This window comes from Schistocerca piceifrons, chromosome 4 (assembly GCF_021461385.2).
Source record: "Schistocerca piceifrons isolate TAMUIC-IGC-003096 chromosome 4, iqSchPice1.1, whole genome shotgun sequence".
NCBI lineage: Eukaryota > Metazoa > Arthropoda > Insecta > Orthoptera > Acrididae > Schistocerca > Schistocerca piceifrons.
In genome coordinates, this window is record NC_060141.1 from 139141017 (window position 1) to 139161775 (window position 20759).

Sequence of the window (20759 nt, forward strand, 5' to 3'; positions counted from 1 at the left end):
TATCCCACCAGCACTCCTGCTAGTCTGTTTCCCTTCTCTGCCTCTGTATGTACTCTTCACCACCCCTCCCCTCCTCCCAGTTCAGCCTCCTGACCACCTAGCAGCCCTATCGTGTCCCCACCAAAGCCCTGCGTGCTCCCACAGGCAGCACAGCATCTTCCCACACCTCTACCCTACCATCCCTCCCCCTCTCCACCCCAAGCCTTTCCATTACCCCCACCACCCAACCCAGCAGATTACTGCTTATGTCAGACACAGTCACAGTCTGCAGTTTGGCCCCAACACCTGGAGATAATGGCAATTGTGAGTTGTGCATCTGTGAATGTGCAGTCCATTTTTTTTGAAGGAGTACTTTTGTATGAAAGCTTAAATATTTAATGGTTTTCTTGTTTGTGGCAGTCTGCAACTCGACAGCTCCTCTGCACAGTAAGTAGCAGTCTATTCTGTTCATATTGTTGTTATTCAATTCTGGACTTTCCATTGTGTGAGTGTAACATTTTGTAAGAGATACGAAATGAAGTTTCAAAAATAGGTTTTAAGTGAGAAACATACTACAGTGCCCTACATATCACTCTGGTATAGATTGTAGAACAAAATTAGTTACAGCATGTAGACACACATTTACATAGTCATCCTTGCCTTTCTCTATACATGACTGGAATGGGAAGAAGCCCTAATAAGTGGTACAATGGAAATTACCTTCTGCCATTTCACAATGGTTTGCAGAGTATCGATGTAAATGTAAATTTTGACAAATCGTACCATGTAGTGTATCTGCCACAAAGAAAAAAATAAGTCGCAAAACTTCAGTACTAATTCTCTAAAAGTCTGGTTTACAGAAATAAATACTGGAACTTGGAACTGTGCCTTGAACGGTTGAGAAGTTTGAGAGTAATGGTAGAATTTTGAGAGAGCACCGGCAGAACTGATCCAAGAGGCCCTGGCTGGGCTCAGTTGGGAAAAGCATGATCATTAAAGGCACATTTCCAGAATGGAGTCCCAACAGTTCTAATCTGCCAGGGAGTTTCAAAACTGCATCTTCCACATTGCTGCCATAAATCCATTTCTTATCTCCTGCCATTAGGTTTGAAGGAAGTGTTTATTTTATAATTTCAAGCAGCTCTTGAGCACAGTAGAAACACATTACACACAGCGATTTTCTGTCAATGTGGGAAGTGAATCACCACTTAAAACTTCTCTTGGCACAGGTTAGGTTTGGTGCATAGTAACTGTCGGAACACCATTCAAAATTTTTAATAATTCTTGTATCATCAGCATCACCAAGAACAATTTCCAGTCCCCGTGTGGGACTGGTTTGCACAAAAATCTCTCCAGTTTCCTCTATACTCCCACCACCAGTCTGCCACTAACCTGTTCCAATATTCTCATTTTCTCCAAATACTCTCTTCCACACATTTTAGCCAATTGTCACTTTGTCTTCTGCTTCAAAGCCTCTATTCATGCATCTTCCCTGGTGTTCCAACATATTTCATTCTCCTTCCATGTCTGTGCTACTTGAGCTTTGTTGATTCTATCTGATCTTGTAGGTCTAATTGCTTTATTATCTGTATGTACCATGCCTAAATCTCTCTTTCTGTCTTTCCGTGTTTCAGAAAATTGGAACCAGATAGGCTCATATCAAGGTCAATACATTATTCCCGTGATTTTCTGTGGGGAATCTTTATCCCGAACCATGTTCTGACACTTCACAGAAATGCTGCTGCTTACTGTGCCCCCCCCCCCCCCCTCTCTCTCTCTCTCTCTCTCTCTCTCTCTCTCTCTCTCTCTCTCTCTCTCTCTCTCTCTCTCACACACACACACACACACACACACACACAAACTTCATTGTCTCCTCCATTTGTTCCCAATATGCTTGAAGGTATTTGAGAAGTTTTACATTTTTTGCAGTATATTTCAGCTGTTCCTCGTGTGAATTATTATATTATCTTATAAATTCTGGCTGTGGCAGTTTCAGAGTAGGTCTTCTTTTCCAGCAAAAGTCTAGTGTAACTGTGTTGCCATAACAGTAACTACTGTAACATCTTTATTTCAGTGTATTTCTTATCCATCTCCATTCATAGTAATGTTCCTTTTATTCTTACAAAATGTTTCTCCTCCAGGTCATTATAATTCAGAATGTCAGCATTAATGTTTTCACCTATATAGTTCAGTTTAACACAGAGCTATTGGACTCTGTACAAAAGAATGCTGTTAGCAACCATTCTGGTGCATTTTTGTAGTTTCCTCCTCCCACCTCTTCCTCCCCCCCTCCCTCCCCCCCTCCCTGCCCCCCCTCGCCCCCCTCCCGCTGAAAAAAGAAAAGAAATGTCTTTCTATAACTGAAATAAAATTTTTATATTGAATTATTTTTCATATTGTTGTTTTGACATTGTATTTCAGATTTAGTACTTATCAAGTAAACACAGAAAAAATTAATTAAAAGCTGCTACAACTGAATCAGTTTTAGTTTACAGATGACAAAAAAAACGTGTGTCATGGAATTTCATTGTGTACTGGTCACATATGTAAGAAAAAGTTCACGATGAAACTACAACCAAGTGATGCTGAAAAGTACTTTCTAGTAGTCTAACAGATGGTGTAAAAGAAGGAAAATTTACTATCTTTCATACGTGGGTCGAAGCTATTGCATTTGTTCAAGGATAAGACTGTAAAGCCAGTCAGGATTTCAATGTAAGTGAAACGCAGCAATTCAGGTCAAGATGGAAATTAACAGGGAAATACCAACAGGGCACTGTATGTCAAAACTGTTAGAGATGTTTTAGGGGGCAGTCAAGAAACCAGAAATATAGGGGGGGGGGGGGGGGGGGGAGGGATTAAGAATGAGAACTGATTACCACTCCTCATAAAATTTATTTAATTTCCTCCTAAACCCACTTCCTTGTGTAAGGTTCATATCCTTGTGTCAGGGCAAAATTTGCAGTAGGCTCTTATCAGTTTTCCTACTGCTACCTCCACTGAGGTGACAAAAGCTAATATCTCACTTATGTCCCATAAATGTTTGATGTGATTCACATTGGTTGATCTGGTGGCCCTATTACTCATTCCAATCATAACTTTTTTGTGTGGATGGTCCAACATATGATACATCACTGGAAATGGTTCTCCCCATACATAGGCACTTGTGGCCCCCCAACACCATCACCCTGGATAAATTTCTGCCAACACCGATATCTCCATCGTTAAAAATCAACAGAGAGATGCAGTCCAGGCAAGTCAGCTCTCCCATCTTTTACAATACCTTATTACTGGCAGTTCTTTCTAAGGCTTGAAATTTACAAGTGCAGTTTCACCTTACAAAATTTGAGACAGTTATGGAAATGTTTCATGCAATAATTAATGCACTAAAGTATTATATTTGGGTATTAATGTGTACACAGAAATAAATATCTATATATACTCTTATTTATAACTTCGCATTAATTAAATTTCTTAAAAACATGTTTCTTTGTGACCATTTCGTATAGTTTGTGACCAACAGATCATCTGATTCATCATTTTAAACCACTTCTGTTTTCATGTTGATACGCCCTAACATCCCAAGATGCCAATAGTTATACATATCAGTGCGTTCTAATACTAATGCTCTATCATCTTGTTTTGAACTCATTTTCCATACAACAACAACAAATAACCTAACCTAACTAAACTCTATGGTCTGTGTACAAAGCAGTAGACTGTCCACAGATGGCACAATTTTTCCAGGCAGTGAAACATATTCCCAAAGTTTTGATGTTCTCAGTATTATTGTGCATCTGGAAATATTGTGCAATATTAGTGATGTCTAGGGGCGGTTTAGAACTATATGACATTTGCAGATCGTATCCCTACTCTCAGCCTCCAATCCCTGTAATTGTTCTTACTTTAAAACCATTAAAAACATTGAAGGCAGAGAAACAAGGAAAAGAATGCTTGTTGTTTACCAGCTAACGTGTGTTCAGTGCACAGCATTTTGTAAAATAATAACCGCCACTAAACTGGCTGAGCACATGAAAGGACATACAAAAACTGTCTACATTGGGAACACCCAGTTGTTTATTGATGTGGAGGTGATTGTGTACTGTTTGGATTGTCAGACCTCTCCAAAAAGGCAGAATGCAGAACTGTCCCACAGTCCTCGTGTTACTTATGAGCCAAAGTTGTAGGTTGCAGATCTTCAGTATGTTGTGCCAAACTCACAGCTCAAAATTTAAATGATGATGTTGTGGTGGTATACAAATTCAGTGATCAACTTCCTGTGCTGAGAAACCTTCTAGCCATAAAGTGGCCACCCACATACAATCTTAGCTTCAAGGTGTATCTGACAAACTGGACAGTGTACACAAGCCACATTGTACATTTCACAATTGGAAACACAGCATGATATATTGAATTACACAAAGAATGCAGATTTACTACACAAAGAATGCAGATTTACTATCACCCCCTATCGTACAGGTGGCTGTACATAGTGGTTTCTTCTCAAAAGATTATTGAGAAACAGGCTTGAGATCGAATAATGCAAATTATGTCAGTCTTCAGGATGACTCACAACTTTTACTCATAAAACCAGGGGTTCGACTTACATAAAGATAAACTTCGATGCTTTCATAAATAGAATTGCAACAAGGCTGAGTTTATAGAAGACAATATTACTATCATTGGAATCACATCCGTACAGAACAACACAAATGCATTGGTTCAGGCAACAAACACATCATGAAACAATATCATAGCCAACAACAGCACACTACCCAGAATCTAGTATACAATCGCATTTTAAAAAATCCTATACTCTTGAGTGATGCTCAAAGCCTTTTCCGCCAGCATAGCCATGTGCGAGCCTCCATTACCTCAGAAAGAGAAAAATGTCTGTCACAGACAACAGTCAACAAGGGTTGAAGAAAGAGTTACATCTGTGTTTTTCATGAAATCAAGAAGTAGATGTTGTAGAAAGGAAAATCCCTAATCAAGGTTGAACACTGTGTGGTGATGCATTCTTGGGAGCTACTTGTATACTTCTATTGAATCTGCATAGCATTTAATAGCAAGCAAAAAAAATTTCAGCATGTGATAAACTTCAAAAAACCATCACATTTCTGTGGAAATGGCAACTTAATTATAAATATGCTGAAGAGATGTTTCATGATGACAAGCATGGGACAGAATAATCATCACATAATTAATAATGCCATAAAAAATTGATATCAAAGAGCAAATGTAGCGACTGTTTGTATTAGATCATGTAATAACATAACGGCTGAAAGCAAGGGGAAACTACAACCGTAATTTTTCCCGAGGGCATGCAGCTTTACTGTATGATTAAATGATGATGGCGTCCGCTTGGGTAAAATATTCCGGAGGTAAAATAGTCCCACATTCGGATCTCGGGGCGGGGACTACTCAAGAGGGTGTCGTTATCAGGAGAAAGAAAACTGGCGTTCTACTGATCAGAGCGTGGAGTGTCAGATCCCTTAATCGGGCAGGTAGGTTAGAAAATTTAAAAAGGAAAATGGATAGGTTGAAGTTAGATACAGTGGGAATTAGTGAAGTTCGGTGGCAGGAAGAACAAGAAGTTTGATCAGGTGAATACAGGGTTATAAATACAAAATCAAATAGGGGTAATGCAGGAGTAGGTTTAATAATGAATAAAAAAAATAGGAGTGTGGGTAAGCTACTACCAACAGCATAGTGAACACATTATTATGGCCAAGATAGACACAAAGCCCATGCCTACTACAGTAGTACAAGTTTAAATGCCAACTAGCTCTGCAGATGACGAAGAAATTGATGAAATGTATGATGGGATAAAAGAAATTATTGAGGTAGTGAAAGGAGACAAAAATTTAATTGTCATGGGTGACTGGAATTCAAGAGTAGGAAAAGGGAGAGAAGGAAACATAGTGGGTGAATATGGATTGGGGGAGAGAAATGAAAGAGGAAGCCGTCTGGTAGAATTTTGCACAGAGCATAACTTAATCATAGCTAACACTTGGTTCAAGAATCATGAAAGAAGGTTGTATACATGGAAGAATCCTGGAGATACTGACAGGTTTCAGATAGATTATATAACGGTAAGACAGAGATTTAGGAACCAGGTTTAAAATTGTAAGACATTTCCAGGGGCAGATGTGGACTCTGACCACAATCTATTGGTTATGAATTGCAGATTAAAACTGAAGAAACTGCAAAAAGGTGGGAATTTAGGGAGATGGGACCTGGATAAACTGACTAAACCAGAGGTTGTACACTGAGCGAGGTAGCGCAGTGGTTAGAACACTGGACTCGCATTCGAGAGGACAACGGTTCAATCCCACGTCCGCCCATCCTGATTTAGGTTTTCCGTGATTTCCCTAAATCGCTTAAGGCAAATGCCGGGATGGTTCCTTTGAAAGGGCATGGCCGATTTCCTTCACCATCCTTCCCTAATCCAATGAGACCAATGACCTCGCAGTTTGGTCTCCTTCCCCCAAATCAATCAACCAACCAACCAGAGGTTGTACAGAGTTTCAGGGAGAGCGTAAGGAAACAATTGACAGGAATGGAGGAAAGAAATACAGTAGAAGAAGAATGGGTAGCTCTGAGGGATGAAGTAGTGAAGGCGGCAGAGGATCAAGTAGGTAAAAAGATGAGGGCTAGTAGAAATCCTTGGGTAACAGAAGAAATATTGAACTTAATTGATGAAAGGAGAAAATATAAAAACGCAGTAAATGAAGCAGGCAAAAGGGAATACAAACGTCTCAAAAATGAGATCGACAGGAAGTGCAAAATGGCTAAGCAGGGATGGCTAGAGGACAAATGTAAGGATGTAGAGGGTTATCTCACTAGGGGTAAGATAGATAAAGCCTACAGGAAAATTAAAGAGACCTTTGGAGAAAAGAGAGCCACTTGTATGAATATCAAGAGCTCAGATGGAAACCCAGTTCTAAGCAAAGAAGGGAAAACAGAAAGGTGGAAGGAGTATATAGAGGGTCTATACAAGGGCGATGTACTTGAGGACAATATTATGAAAATGGAAGAGTATCTAGATGAAGATGAAATGGGAGATACGATACTGCATGAAGAGTTTGACAGAGCACTGAAAGACCTGAGTCGAAACAAGGCCCCAAAAGTAGACAACATTCCATTGGAACTACTGACGGCCTTGGTAGAGCCAGTCATGACAAAACTCTACTATCTGGTGAGCAAGATGTATGAGACAGGCGAAATACCCTCAGACTTCAAGAAGAATATAATAATTCCAATCCCGAAGAAAGCAGGTGTTGACAGATGTGAAAATTACCGAACTATGAGTTTAATAAGTGACTGCTGCAAAATACTAACGCGAATTCTTTACAGATGAATGGAAAAACTGGTAGAAGCGGACCTCGAGGAAGATCAGTTTGGATTCCGTAGAAATGTTGGAACACGTGAGGCAATACTAACCTTACGACTTATCTTAGAAGAAAGATTAAGAAAAGGCAAACCTACGTTTCTAGCATTTGTAGACTTAGAGAAAGCTTTTGACAACGTTAACTGGAATACTCTCTTTCAAATTCTGAAGGTGGCAGGGATAAAATACAGGGAGCGAAAGGCTATTTACAATTTGTACAGAAACCAGATGGCAGTTATAAGAGTCGAGGGGCATGAAAGGGAAGCAGGGGGTGAGACAGGGTTGTAGCCTATTCCCAATGTTATTCAATCTGTATATTGAGCAAGCAGTAAAGCAAACAAAAGAAAAATTCGGAGTAGGTATTAAAATCCATGGAGAAGAAATAAAAATGTTGAGGTTTGCCGATGACATTGTAATTCTGTCAGAGACAGCAAAGGACTTGGAAGAGCAGTTGAACGGAATGGACAGTGTCTTGAATGGAGGATATAAGATGAACATCAACAAAAGCAAAACGAGGATAATGGAATGTAGTCTAATTAAGTTAGATGATGCTGAGGGAATTAGATTAGGAAATGAGACACTTAAAGTAGTAAAGGAGTTTTGCTGTTTGGGGAGCAAAATAACTGACGATGGTCGAAGTAGAGAGGATATAAAATGTAGGCTGGCAATGGCAAGGAAAGCGTTTCAGAAGAAGAGAAATTTGTTAACATTGAGTATAGATTTAAGTGTCAGGAAGTCATTTCTGAAAGTATTTGTATGGAGTGTAGCCATGTATGGAAGTGAAACATGGACGATAAATAGTTTGGACAAGAAGAGAATAGAAGCTTTCGAAATGTGGTGCTACAGAAGAATGCTGAAGATTAGATGGGTAGATCACATAACTAATGAGGAGGTATTGAATAAAATTGAGGAGAAGAGGAGTTTGTGGCACAACTTGACAAGGAGGAGGGACGGGTTGGTAGGACATGTTCTGAGGCATCAAGGGATCACAAATTTAGCATTGGAGGGTAAAAATCGTAGAGGGAGACCAAGAGATGAATACACTAAGCAGATTCAGAAGGATGTAGGTCGCAGTAAGTACTGGGAGATGAAGGAGCTTGCACAGGATAGAGTAGCATGGAGAGCTGCATCAAACCAGTCTCTGAAGACAACAACAACAATAACATAACCATCAGAGAGTACTTGAGAATTTGGAATCCTTGCCTCAATTGTTAAAATGCCTTTTTGGATTGCTAATTTGTCACTATGTAGCTCTTTCTGTATTCTGTGGAATATATTGCTCAAGATTTTGTGTAAAGTGTGTGCGATAGATGTCTTCATTCCAATCGGATACTGCTGACAGAGTTCACCTTTCTAATGTCCCCATTGGTAATATTAGCTGTTACAGAAATAAATGTCATTAAGTGGCTGCCTAAACATTATTCTTTTTGGAAATTTGAATCTGCGCATGAAATTCAGTCAGAATGCAAGAAAAAGTTACTGTTAGCAGGACTTGGAACTACTTTAGGAACACAAGTACCTGTGGCAGTAACAGTCTGTGTGTAGCATTACATGTGTTGAAATAGTGGGGTTTGATAACATTAATAAGATGCAGACACCAGTTATGGCTCAAATAGAAATTATATGTTAACAAACACTGAAAAAAATATAGAATGCACCTTTTAGAAAAATAATTTGAAGTATTATAGTATGAGGAACAAATGTGAAAGTACACATTTTAAATCAGAAACTTGCTTATATACATTTGTGAATAGGCTTAATTCTTGTAACGTCTTTTTTGATTTTCGGTAATTTAGTTGATTTATTCTAGCTAAAGTATTATTTTTGCCACGAGTGAGAAGTGCCTGACTTGCCGTAGAATTGTTAGTTCCGGGGTTTGGTGTGGTGGATGCAGTAGTTTTTTTCACTGGGGGGACTGCAGTGGCGTGGGTGTTGGGAAAGTGGATCAGGCTCATCAGTGGTTATGTAGGATTTGCAGCAGAGATAGGAAGATAGTGGAACAGGAGGGGAAAATTGCTGCCCTTCAGGCTGAGCTAGATCAGGCTAGGGAAGATCTGGACAGGTTAAGGAGGGAGAAGGGCAAAGAGAGGTGGGAAGTGGCAACAGGTAGCAGAAGGAACAGGCCTAGAACTAAGTCTGACAGTTTTGTGGTGAATGTCAAAAATAAGTTTGACCTGTTGCTTCAGTTAGAAACTGATGAGCCTCAAGCAGAGGTAGGTGTAGACAGGACACCACAAACTTTCAATAGGAAATTGAAAAAGAATGTAGGAAAGTCATCGAAAAGGAAGAAAGTTTTGTTGTTAGGCAGTTCTCATGCCAGAGGTGTAGGCCAACTTCTGCAGGAGGAATTAGGACCAGAATACCAGGTCACAAATTTTTTCAAACCAAGTGCTAGTCTGGATCAGGTGACAGAGGATCTAGGTTCACTCTGTAAAGGATTTACCAGGGAAGACACCGTGGTTATTGTGGGAGGGCCAGGGAACAGCATCGACAGAGATCCTGGGTACAGTATAGAGTGTGACCTGGTAAAGATTGCGTCAGCATCGAGACACACCAATGTTGAGTTTGTATCTGTCCTGAGACGCCATGACCGGCCTCATTTGAACTCTTCTGTTGGGAGAGTTAATTTGGAGTTGGAACGGCTGCTTGGGTCGGGTGCGGGGGCTCATATTGGTGTGGTTCCTGTTGATTATCTCAGTAGGTGGGACTATACCAGGCACGGCCTACATCTCAACAGGAAAGGGAAGGGGAAACTGGCTGGGGTAATAGCAGGAAATTTAAGGGGGGGAGGCACTGCCATGAATGGTAAAATACCAGTGGTTACAGGTGTTGGAGCTGCACCTTTTTTAGGATAGGTAAGACAGAAAGATGTCAAGTTCTACGAGAGGTCAGGATTGAAACAAATCTTCAGTTTAGGAAAGAAATTAAACAGCACAATTCTAGCACATTGGATCACCAATCACAGCTATCAATTATAAATTTTCATCAATCACCAGAAATTTTATCTCCACCATGTTGTATCTCAGTCCTAGGTAATTGCTTTGATGAATTAAAGTCACCCAACCCAATTGACATAATCTGCCTCTCTGAACACCATGTGACCACTGGTATAGGAACTAGACCTAAGCACAATGAGAAACTCAGACAGGAGAGTACTGCAAATGTTAGAATAAGGAAAGGTTCTCATAAAAGTATAATTAAAAATAATGTAAGTATATTTCATCAAAATATTGGGAGTTTAAAGAATAAAGTAGATGAGCTTCTGGTTTGTTTAGAAGATTTAGAAGCTGAGAATGAAATAGATATACTATGCCTGTCTGAGCATCACATTGTTACTGATATGGATAAGGTAAATGTAAGTGGTTATAAGCTCTCTGCACATGTAATGAGAGAAAATACGGAGAAAGGAGGAGTTGCCATATATGTCAAAAATTATCATTGTGCAAAAAGTATAGAAACAAAAAAGTTTTGTGTAGAGAAACATATAGAAGCATGTGTCTGTGAGCTTAAATTAAATAAAGGCACATTTATAATTGTAACTGTATATAGGTCCCCATCAGGAAATTTTCATCTATTTCTGAAAAATTTGGACTCCTTGTTGTGCTATCTGTCAGACAGGGGGAAGCAAATTATTATTTGTGGGGACTTCAATGTAGATTCTCTGAAAGAGGGTAATAGGAAAAATGATCTTGAAGTATTACTCGGTTCTTTCAATTTGACACCCGTTATTGATTTTCCTACTCGGGTGGTAAAGGATAGCAGCTCACTGATAGATAACTTCTTTATAGACCAAGATAAGTTTAACCAGGTAAATGCTCATCCTGTTGAGAATGGTCTTTCTGATCATGGTGCACAGTTAGTTACAATATATGACATAGCTCCATTCAGCAATACTAAACAGTCCTCCAAAGTAGTACGTTCAGTCAACGATTTAACAATTGCAAATTTCAGGGAAAGCCTACAGCAGTTAGACTGGGATGAGGTGTACCGTGAACCTGATGCCAATTTAAAATATAATTTATTTCATGACATTTTTGTAAATGCATTTGAAAACTGCTTCCCCAAGAAAATAGTTAAATATACTCGTAAGAAACCTTGTAACAAACCATGGCTTACTAAGGGTATAAAAATATCTTGTAACCGGAAAAGGGAAATGTATCTGACAGCAAGAAAGAGTAGTGACCCAGAAACTATCAAAAATTATAAAAACTACTGTGTTATATTAAGAAAAGTTATTAAAAAATCCAGGAGTATGTGTATCATGTCTGAAATCAGCAACTCTGATAATAAAATTAAAACAATTTGGAATATTATTAAAAGAGAAACAGGTCAACCAAGAGCAGAGGAAGACAGTATTACCATCAAATTGAATGAAAACTTTACGAACAAAAAGTCAGAAGTTGAAAATATTTTTAATAATCATTTTCTAAATGTTGTGGATATAGTAGGATCCAGGTGTTCATTAGAAGATGCTAGGCTGTTAATGGAAGAGGCCATACCTATGCAATTTGATACAATTGAAATCTCACCCACTTCTCCCTCTGAAATTAGGAAAATAATAAACTTGCTTAAAAGCAAAAACTCACATGGAATTGATGGCATTTCCAGCAAAATACTAAAAGCTTGTTCTCAACAGATAAGTAAGATTCTCAGCCACCTGTGTAATAGCTCTCTGGAACAGGGCATTTTCCCTGATAGACTGAAATATGCTATTGTTATACCTTTGCATAAAAAGGGGGATAGATCTGATGTCAACAATTACCGTCCAATCTCCCTTCTAACAGCTTTATCCAAAATTTTTGAGAAAGTAATGTATTCAAGAGTAGCTTCACATATCTGTAAAAATGAAGTACTAACAAAATGTCAGTTTGGTTTCCAGAAAGGTTTTTCAACAGAAAATGCCATATATGCTTTCACCAGTCAAATTTTGAATGATCTGAATAACCGAACACCACCCATTGGGATTTTTTGTGATCTCTCAAAGGCTTTTGATTGTGTAAATCATGAAATTCTGCTAGACAAGCTCAAGTATTGTGGCATGAGTGGGACAGTGCACAAATGGTTTAATTCGTACCTAAATGGAAGAGTGCAGAAAGTTTAAATAAGTAGTTCTCGTAACATGCAAAGATCAGCACATTCCTCAAACTGGGAAACTATCAAGAATGGGGTTCCACAAGGGTCAGTCTGGGGTCCTTTGTTGTTCTTATTATATATTAATGACTTGCCATTCTATATTCATGAAGAGGCAAAGTTAGTTCTCTTCGCTGATGATACAAGTATAGTAATCACACCTGACAAACAAGAATTAACTGATGAAATTGTCAATACTGTCTTTCAGAAAATTACTAAGTGGTTCCTTGTAAACGGACTCTCACTGAATTTTGATAAGACACAGTACATACAGTTCCGTACAGTGAATGCTATGACGCCATTAATAAATATAGACCTTAATCAGAAGCATATAGCTAAGGTAGAATATTCCAAATTTTTAGGTATGTCCATTGATGAGAGATTAAATTGGAAGAAACACATTGATGATCTGCTGAAACGTTTGAGTTCAGCTACTTATGCAATAAGGGTCATTGCAAATTTTGGTGATAAACATCTTAGTAAATTAGCTTACTACGCCTATTTTCACTCATTGCTTTCATATGGCATCATATTTTGGGGTAATTCATCACTGAGGAATAAAGTATTTATTGCACAAAAGCGTGTAATCAGAATAATAGCTGGAGTCCACCCAAGATCATCCTGCAGACATTTATTTAAGGATCTAGGGATATTCACAGTAGCTTCTCAGTATATATACTCTCTTATGAAATTTGTTATTAACAACCAAACCCAATTCAAAAGTAATAGCAGTGTGCATAACTACAATACTAGGAGAAAGGACGACCTTCACTATTCAAGATTAAACCTAACTTTGGCACAGAAATGGGTGAATTATACTGGCACTAAAGTCTTTGGTCACTTACCAAATAGTATCAAAAGTCTGACAGATAACCAACAAGTATTTAAGAAGAAATTAAAAGAATTTCTGAATGACAACTCCTTCTACTCCATAGAGGAATTTTTAGATATAAATTAAGAAAAAAAGAAAAAAAATATTAAAAAAAAAGAAAACAAAAAAACACAAAAAAATAAAGTTGTTATATTAACTTAAGTATGTTGTTAAATTAACCTAATTATGTCATGTATTGGAAAATTCGACTCGTTCCGCATCATTACGAAATATCGTATTCATGATCCATGGAACTAGTATTAATCTAATCTAATCTAATCTACATGGTTCTTTTTATTCTGTCTTGTATCATAGGTCATTCACAAGTGTACCTAATCACACACACACACACTTTATCATATGGCATAGATATGACTTTAACCTAAGAAAACACTTCCTTCTTCACAATCTGATCATGTGGATACCAAATTGCTCATGATTTAGTGTTGAAAGACAATTGTGTAACAATCTGTAAAATGAGTGTTTGTAGTATAACTGTTAACCAACAGTGCTGTTCCTAGACTGGGAGCTGAATAGAGATTTTATACATTTCCTTCACATACTGATAGGTTCTGCATCCTCATTTACTCTCACAGTAATAGGAAATTAGTGTCACAGTACCTGTATTTGCTGCGAAGCACGTTCAGCTAAGTCTCACTTCCTTTTGCTATCTCACTACACCTCTCCTTCATGAATTATGTTTAAATTACATATGTACGCAGGTAAACTGAAAATAATTTCAGTCAGTGTTTGGCAGAAAACTATCAAAGGCTGATCCTCAATATAAGCATTTGGTGATTCTTACTTTCATCAATTAAGGGGAGTTAGAATATATAACAAAGATGATGTAACTTACCAAACGAAAGCGTTGGTATGTTGATAGACACACAAACACACACACACACACACACACACACACAATTCAAGCTTTTGCAACCCACGGTTGCTTCATCAGGAAAGAGGGAAGGAGAGGGAAAGACGAAAGGATGTGGGTTTTAAGGGAGAGGGTAAGGAGTCATTCCAATCCCGGGAGCGGAAAGACTTACCTTGCGGGGAAAAAGGGACAGGTACACACACACACACACACACACACACACACACACACACACACACATCCATCCGCACGTAACAGACACAAGCAGACATATATTGCCCATAAAAATGAATTAAAATTCCTGTTCACCCACTTACTGAACATTCACTATAATTGGTAAATCCATTGTATTTGCTATTTTACTGTGTAACTTCCGGCTATTGTTGATCGCTCACATGCCATTGTTCTTTTGTAGTTACTTGTGATACCAATTTGTACTAGTAAAACTGTGCACTGGATGCTTTTTACTATCCAGATTTATAAACAAGAGAGATTTAAACATATATCCCCCCCCCCCCCTCTCTCTCTCTCTCTCTCTCTCTTCCCTCCCCTCTCTCTTCCCTCCCCTCTCTCTTCCCTCCCCTCTCTCTTCCCTCCCCTCTCTCTTCCCTCCCCTCTCTCTTCCCTCCCCTCTCTCCCCTCCCCTCTCTCTTCCCTCCCCTCTCTCTTCCCTCCCCTTTCTCTTGCCCCCCCTTTCTCTCTTCCCCTCCCCTCTCTCTCTTCCCCCCCTTTCTCTCTCCCCCCCTCTCTCTCTCTTCCTCCCCCTCTCTCTCTTCCCCCCCTCTCTCTCTTCCCCCCTCTCTCTCTCCCCCCCTCTCTCTCTTCCCCCCCCTCTCTCTCTCCCCCCCCCTCTCTCTCTCTTCCCCCCCTCTCTCTCTCTTCCCCCCTCTCTCTCTCTTCCCCCCTCTCTCTCTCTTCCCCCTCTCTCTCTCTTCCCCCCTCTCTTCCCCCCTCTCTCTCTCTTCCCCCCTCTCTCTCTCCCCCCCCCTCTCTCTCTCTTCCCCCCCTCTCTCTCTCTTCCCCCCTCTCTCTCTCTTCCCCCCTCTCTCTCTCTTCCCCCTCTCTCTCTCTTCCCCCCTCTCTTCCCCCCTCTCTCTCTCTTCCCCCCTCTCTCTCTCTTCCCCCCTCTCTCTCTCTTCCCCCCTCTCTCTCTCTTCCCCCCTCTCTCTCTCTTCCCCCCTCTCTCTCTCTTCCCCCCCTCTCTCTCTCTTCCCCCCTCTCTCTCTTCCCCCATCTCTCTCTTTCTCTCCCCCTCTTCTCTCTTTCTCTCCCCCTCTTTCTCTCCCCCCTCTTTCTCCCCCCTCTTTCTCCCCTCTTTCTCCCCCCTCTTTCTCCCCCCTTTCTTACTCCCCCCTTTCTTACTCCCGCCTTTCTCTCCCCCCTTTCTCTCCCTTCCCCCCCTTTCTCTCCCCCCTTTTTCTCTCCCTTCCCCCCTCTCTCTCCCCCCTCTCTTCCAACCTCTCTCTCTCCCCCCTCTCTCTCTCCCCTCTCTCTCTCTTCCCCCCTCTCTCTCCCCCCCCTCTCTCTCCCCCCCCTCTCTCTCTTCCCCCCCTCTCTCTCTCTTCCCCCCCCTCTCTCTCTTCCCCCCCTCTCTCTTCCCCCTCCTCTCTCTCTTCCTCCCCCCTCTCTCTCTTCCCCCCTCTCTCTTCCCCCTCCTCTCTCTCTTCCTCCCCCCTCCTCTCTCTCTTCCTCCCCCCTCCTCTCTCTCTTCCTCCCCCTCCTCTCTCTCTTCCTCCCCCCCTCTCTCTCTTCCTCCCCCCTCTCTCTTCCTCCCCCCCTCTCTCTCTTCCTCCCCCCCTCTCTCTTCCTCCCCCCCTCTCTCTCTCTTCCTCCCCCCCTCTCTCTTCCTCCCCCCTCTCTCTCTCTTCCTCCTCCCCCTCTCTCTTCCTCCCCCCTCTCTCTCTCTTCCTCCTCCCCCCTCTCTTCCTCCCCCCTCTCTCTCTCTCTTCCTCCTCCCCCCTCTCTCTCTCTCTTCCTCCTCCCCCTCTCTCTTTTCCTCCCCCCTCTCTCTCTTCCTCCCCCCATCTCTCTCTCTCTCTCTTCCTCCCCCATCTCTCTCTCTCTCTCTTCCTCCCCCCCCTCTCTCTTCCTCCCCCCCCTCTCTCTCTCTCTTCCTCCCCCCCTCTCTCTCTCTCTTCCTCCCCCCCCTCTCTCTCTCTCTTCCTCCCCCATCTCTCTCTCTCTCTTCCTCCCCCATCTCTCTCTCTCTCTCTTCCTCCCCCATCTCTCTCTCTCTCTCTCTCTTCCTCCCCCATCTCTCTCTCTCTCTCTCTCTCTTCCTCCCCCATCTCTCTCTCTCTCTCTTCCTCCACCCCCTCTCTCTCTTCCTCCCCCCCTCTCTCTCTTCCTCCCCCCCTCTCTCTCTTCCTCCCCCCTCTCTCTCTTCCTCCCCCCTCTCTCTCTTCCTCCCCCTCTCTCTCTTCCTCCCCCTCTCTCTCTTCCTCCCCCCTCTCTCTCTTCCTCCCCCCTCTCTCTCTTCCTCCCCCCTCTCTCTCTTCCTCCCCCCTCTCTCTCTTCCTCCCCCCTCTCTCTCTTCCTCCCCCCTCTCTCTCTTCCTCCCCCCTCTCTCTCTTCCTCCCCCCTCTCTCTCTTCCCCCCCCTCTCTCTCTTCCTCCCCCCTCTCTCTCTTCCTCCCCCCTCTCTCTCTTCCTCCCCCCTCTCTCTCTTCCTCCCCCCTCTCTCTCTTCCTCCCCCCTCTCTCTCTTCCTCCCCCCTCTCTCTCTTCCTCCCCCCTCTCTCTCTTCCTCCCCCCTCTCTCTCTTCCTCCCCCCTCTCTCTCTTCCTCCCCCTCTCTCTTCCTCCCCCCTCTCTCTCTTCCTCCACCCCCTCTCTCTCTTCCTCCACCCCCTCTCTCTCTCTTCCTCCCCCCTCTTTCTTCCTCCCCCCCCCCTCTCTCTCTTCCTCCCCCCCTCTCTCTCTCTTCCTCCCCCTCTCTCTCCCTCCCCCCTCTCTTCTTCCCTCCCCCCTCTCCCTCCCCCCCTCTCTTCTTCCCTCCCCCCTCTCCCTCCCCCCCTCTCTCCCTCCCCCTCTCTCTCCCTCCCCCTCTCTCTTCTTCCCTCCCCCCTCTCCCTCCCCCCCTCTCTCCCCCTCTCTCTCCCCCCCTCTCTCTCCCCCCTCCCCACCTCCCCCCCTTCCCCCTCTCCACCCTCCCCACCTCCCCCCCTTCCCCCTCTCCCCCCCACCCCCCACCCCTACATAACAAATGAGGCCCAGGATCAGAAAGGTGGCGAAAGGTTTACCTTTCACCTTTTAATAGTGCCTCCTGTCATTTAGACATATTTCTCATCTTCATTTGACTGTAATTAGTAGTGATATAAGTTAAGTAATATTTGTGGAATTCATTTTCATTTCATGGGAAGGCATGTCTAATGAACTCTTATTACAATCTTTTTGTGTCTTTGTGTAGTGACAATCTCATTAACTGGCAAATTCAGATATTTCTTAGATGAAAGACTCCAAAAAAAAAACTCCCCCTAAAGTCAGTGTTACATTTGACAGAGAATAGTTTCCAAATGAAGTAGTAAAAGACACTGCTCTTTATTGTTTCAGTACACGCTGTTACGACTTATGTTGTCCCACATACCTGAAGAGCGACCAACAACGTTTGGAATAAGGGCTCGGCCACCGCTTGTCAAGTTTTCAGAAGGAAGATGGCCAACTAGTGGAGATGATGCCTTACATTTCAGTTTACCTTCTCGGATGAAAACTAAATCATTTTCTAATACTTCCAGTGTGGAGTCGTGGGATGTTACCTAGTACTGTAGTAGTGTGTGGTCTGAAAAACTGTTATTACGACTTCCTTATTTAAATGTTCTGCAAGTACTAGAAAAGCAAAACTGCTGTAAATAGTGTATATAGACTTTTTGTATATATTTTTGTAGGAAAATAGCTGCCCAAGATTTTAGAAACTATTTTACACAGAGGAATTTTGCAAGGTTGCATGAGTGACAGTACGAGAAATCTACTAAGTGCTAAATCCTCACAAGGAAATTGGAGAACTTTGCAATTGCATAACCAAGTCATAATGTGCCTTCCCTCACTATCAACATTATGAGAACAGTCTCAAATGATATGGGCTATGTCACATTCGATAAACAAGACTGTTTAGTTGTATTCAGCTGGCCTGAGTTGTTTTACATTCCATTGTCAATAAGTGCCAAAACAGCACTGCAGTTTGTGCATCAGTATTGTTGTGTATTACTTTGTATTACTTTTTGTTTAATACTTACAGTTTTTGTATTTGTGTGTGCAGCTGAGAAGCAGCATCCTTTTCACTTAAAATTCATCTGCCATGCTCCTGTAGGACAGATAGATACCACCAAATACAACTGGTAGTTGTTTTGAGGTAAAATAATGCATTCTAAAGCCATCAGATCATTCCTGTCTAAGATTTTGCTAATTGCAAAAAGAGTGTGAATGCCTCTTTTGCTCACTATCTTACCACCTTCAGAACAGTTGGATAACATAAAAGTTGATTTTCACAGTTACCTATCTTCTGTTTTTCCATGCTTCATTGAATGATATTTTGTATGGTTGCTATAATTTTCATTTGGTGAAAGCATACAGTCACAATAAATTAGATGTTTTAGTACTTAATAGCTGGATTTGCTTCCGCACCAGCAAGCTTTAAGAACAAGTCATTTCACTTAAACTATCCTCTGACTGACACACACATTGGTTTGTTCAAAAACATAAATTTTATTGTTTTTTTTTAATGAGTAAATTATTTTGATGATGTATTGCATCAAATGCAGTGAATAAAATTTGGATAAGTAAATAGACTAGTCTAAATATTTCATCTTGTGTTTCCTTTGGCTCAACATATCGTACATTCTACTTTCTGGATTTTCTTCAGCATGCATTATTTTTGAACAACAACAACAACAACAACTGTCTCTGGCCACTGAAGCTGGTCTGCGTACAGCAGCTGTGCCTGATGGGTGGAGCAGTCTGGGTGGTGGGAGTGAGGAGGAGGCTGAGGCAGGGATTAAGAGGGATAGTAGGGTAAGGGTTGGGCAGAATTGTTCGTACTATGAAAATGGAGTGGTCTAAATTAGTTGTGCAGGTACCTTTGCCGATTCTCACTGCTTTAGTTACAGTGGTTACTGCACTCTGTAAGTTGTGGCTTTGTTCAGTTGTATGTAGTGTGGCTAATTTGTGAATAATTCAGTAATTCAGAGGCATGCTGTGAGACAGATTTGTTACCAGTAGAGATCCTTTGATAACACATCCTGAGGCATCGAGGATTCATCAATTTGGTAATGGAAGGAAATGGTGGGGTAGGGGGAGATGAAAATTGTAGTTGGAGACCAAGGCTTGAGTACAGCAATCATGTTCAAACTATGTAGGTTGTGGTAGTTGTGCAGAGATGATGAAGCTTGCACAGGACAGACTATCATGAGTAGTTGCATCAAACCAGCCTTTGGACTAAAGACTACCTCCTCCACTGCCGCTGCCGCCACGACGATGACGACAACAGGTACGGTCAACTCAGGAATGTTATGTAAATGCTCCGTGAGCTTAAATGGGAATTGCTGGAGGGAAGAAGACATTCTTCTTGCAAAATGCCGTTGAAAACGTTTAGACAACTTGTATCTGACACAGATTGCAGTGCAATTGTACTAAGACCAATAGACATCTTGCATATGTACTGATATCAACATACATCTTGCATATGGACCTTGAGAGCAAGATAAGGGAAATCAGGGCCCATATGGAAGTATATAGACAGTTGTTTTTCCTTCATTGAATTTCCAAGTAGAACAGAAAACAGAATGACTAGCAGTGGTACAAGCTGCTCTCCACCATGCACTGCATTCTGGCTTGTGGAGTGTGTATGTAGATTGCTTTGGTTTGTTAAGCTGTGATTTTGATGAATGAATTTAAGAAACTATATTATCAATCCTTTGGATTAACAATCACATTTCGCTGCTTTCTTGGGTTGGTCAGTTCTGAAAATACAGAAGGTTCACATATAATTTTTAATGCCTGAATGGTATTAACAGCATCTACAGAGAACATAAAATATTGACTGGCTGACATTAAATTTGCTAAACACATCTCTAATACTAAATTAAAGGAAAGCAGTTACTAATTGCTCTCTATTTACAAAAGTTCGCAGATGTGATACAGGCTGTAATACAAAAACAAAAAAATCTAATAATAATTCTTTAAGTCCTCTAGCAGGTCTCAGTTCACAGTACATAATTACTACATCATAAATCTTGAGATGTTGAGTGGTAACATTTATCTGCAATGGTACGCTCAGTCCTGAGAATGATAATTGACAAGGAGTGAAATAACATCATCATATCCGTGCACAGTGTGAAATAAATAGGAAATTAATGGTTCAGTATTACTGTGATATCTGCTGTATTGAAGTGCTGAGCAGAGAAATTATTGTACCATTCGTGATGCCTGAGGCAGAAAAATACAGTAAAAAATTTTTGACTATGGTTTCACCAGAGAAGGCAAGGCTGGAGTTATGGAAGAAGTCGACACCTCACCTGCAGATG

The 20759-nt window shown here is 41.4% G+C and overlaps 1 protein-coding gene across 1 annotated transcript in view; it reads left to right on the forward strand.

Annotated features, from left to right (window-relative positions):
- The window catches only part of LOC124795670 (eukaryotic translation initiation factor 2-alpha kinase-like), a 204640-nt gene extending 185617 nt beyond the window's left edge, over window positions 1-19023 (forward strand). Inside the window, 1 exon segment of the mRNA XM_047259743.1 lies at window positions 17794-19023. Coding sequence (XP_047115699.1) covers window positions 17794-18000 — 207 coding nt within the window. The 3' untranslated portion in view covers window positions 18001-19023.
- The last annotated feature ends 1736 nt before the right edge of the window (window positions 19024-20759 follow it).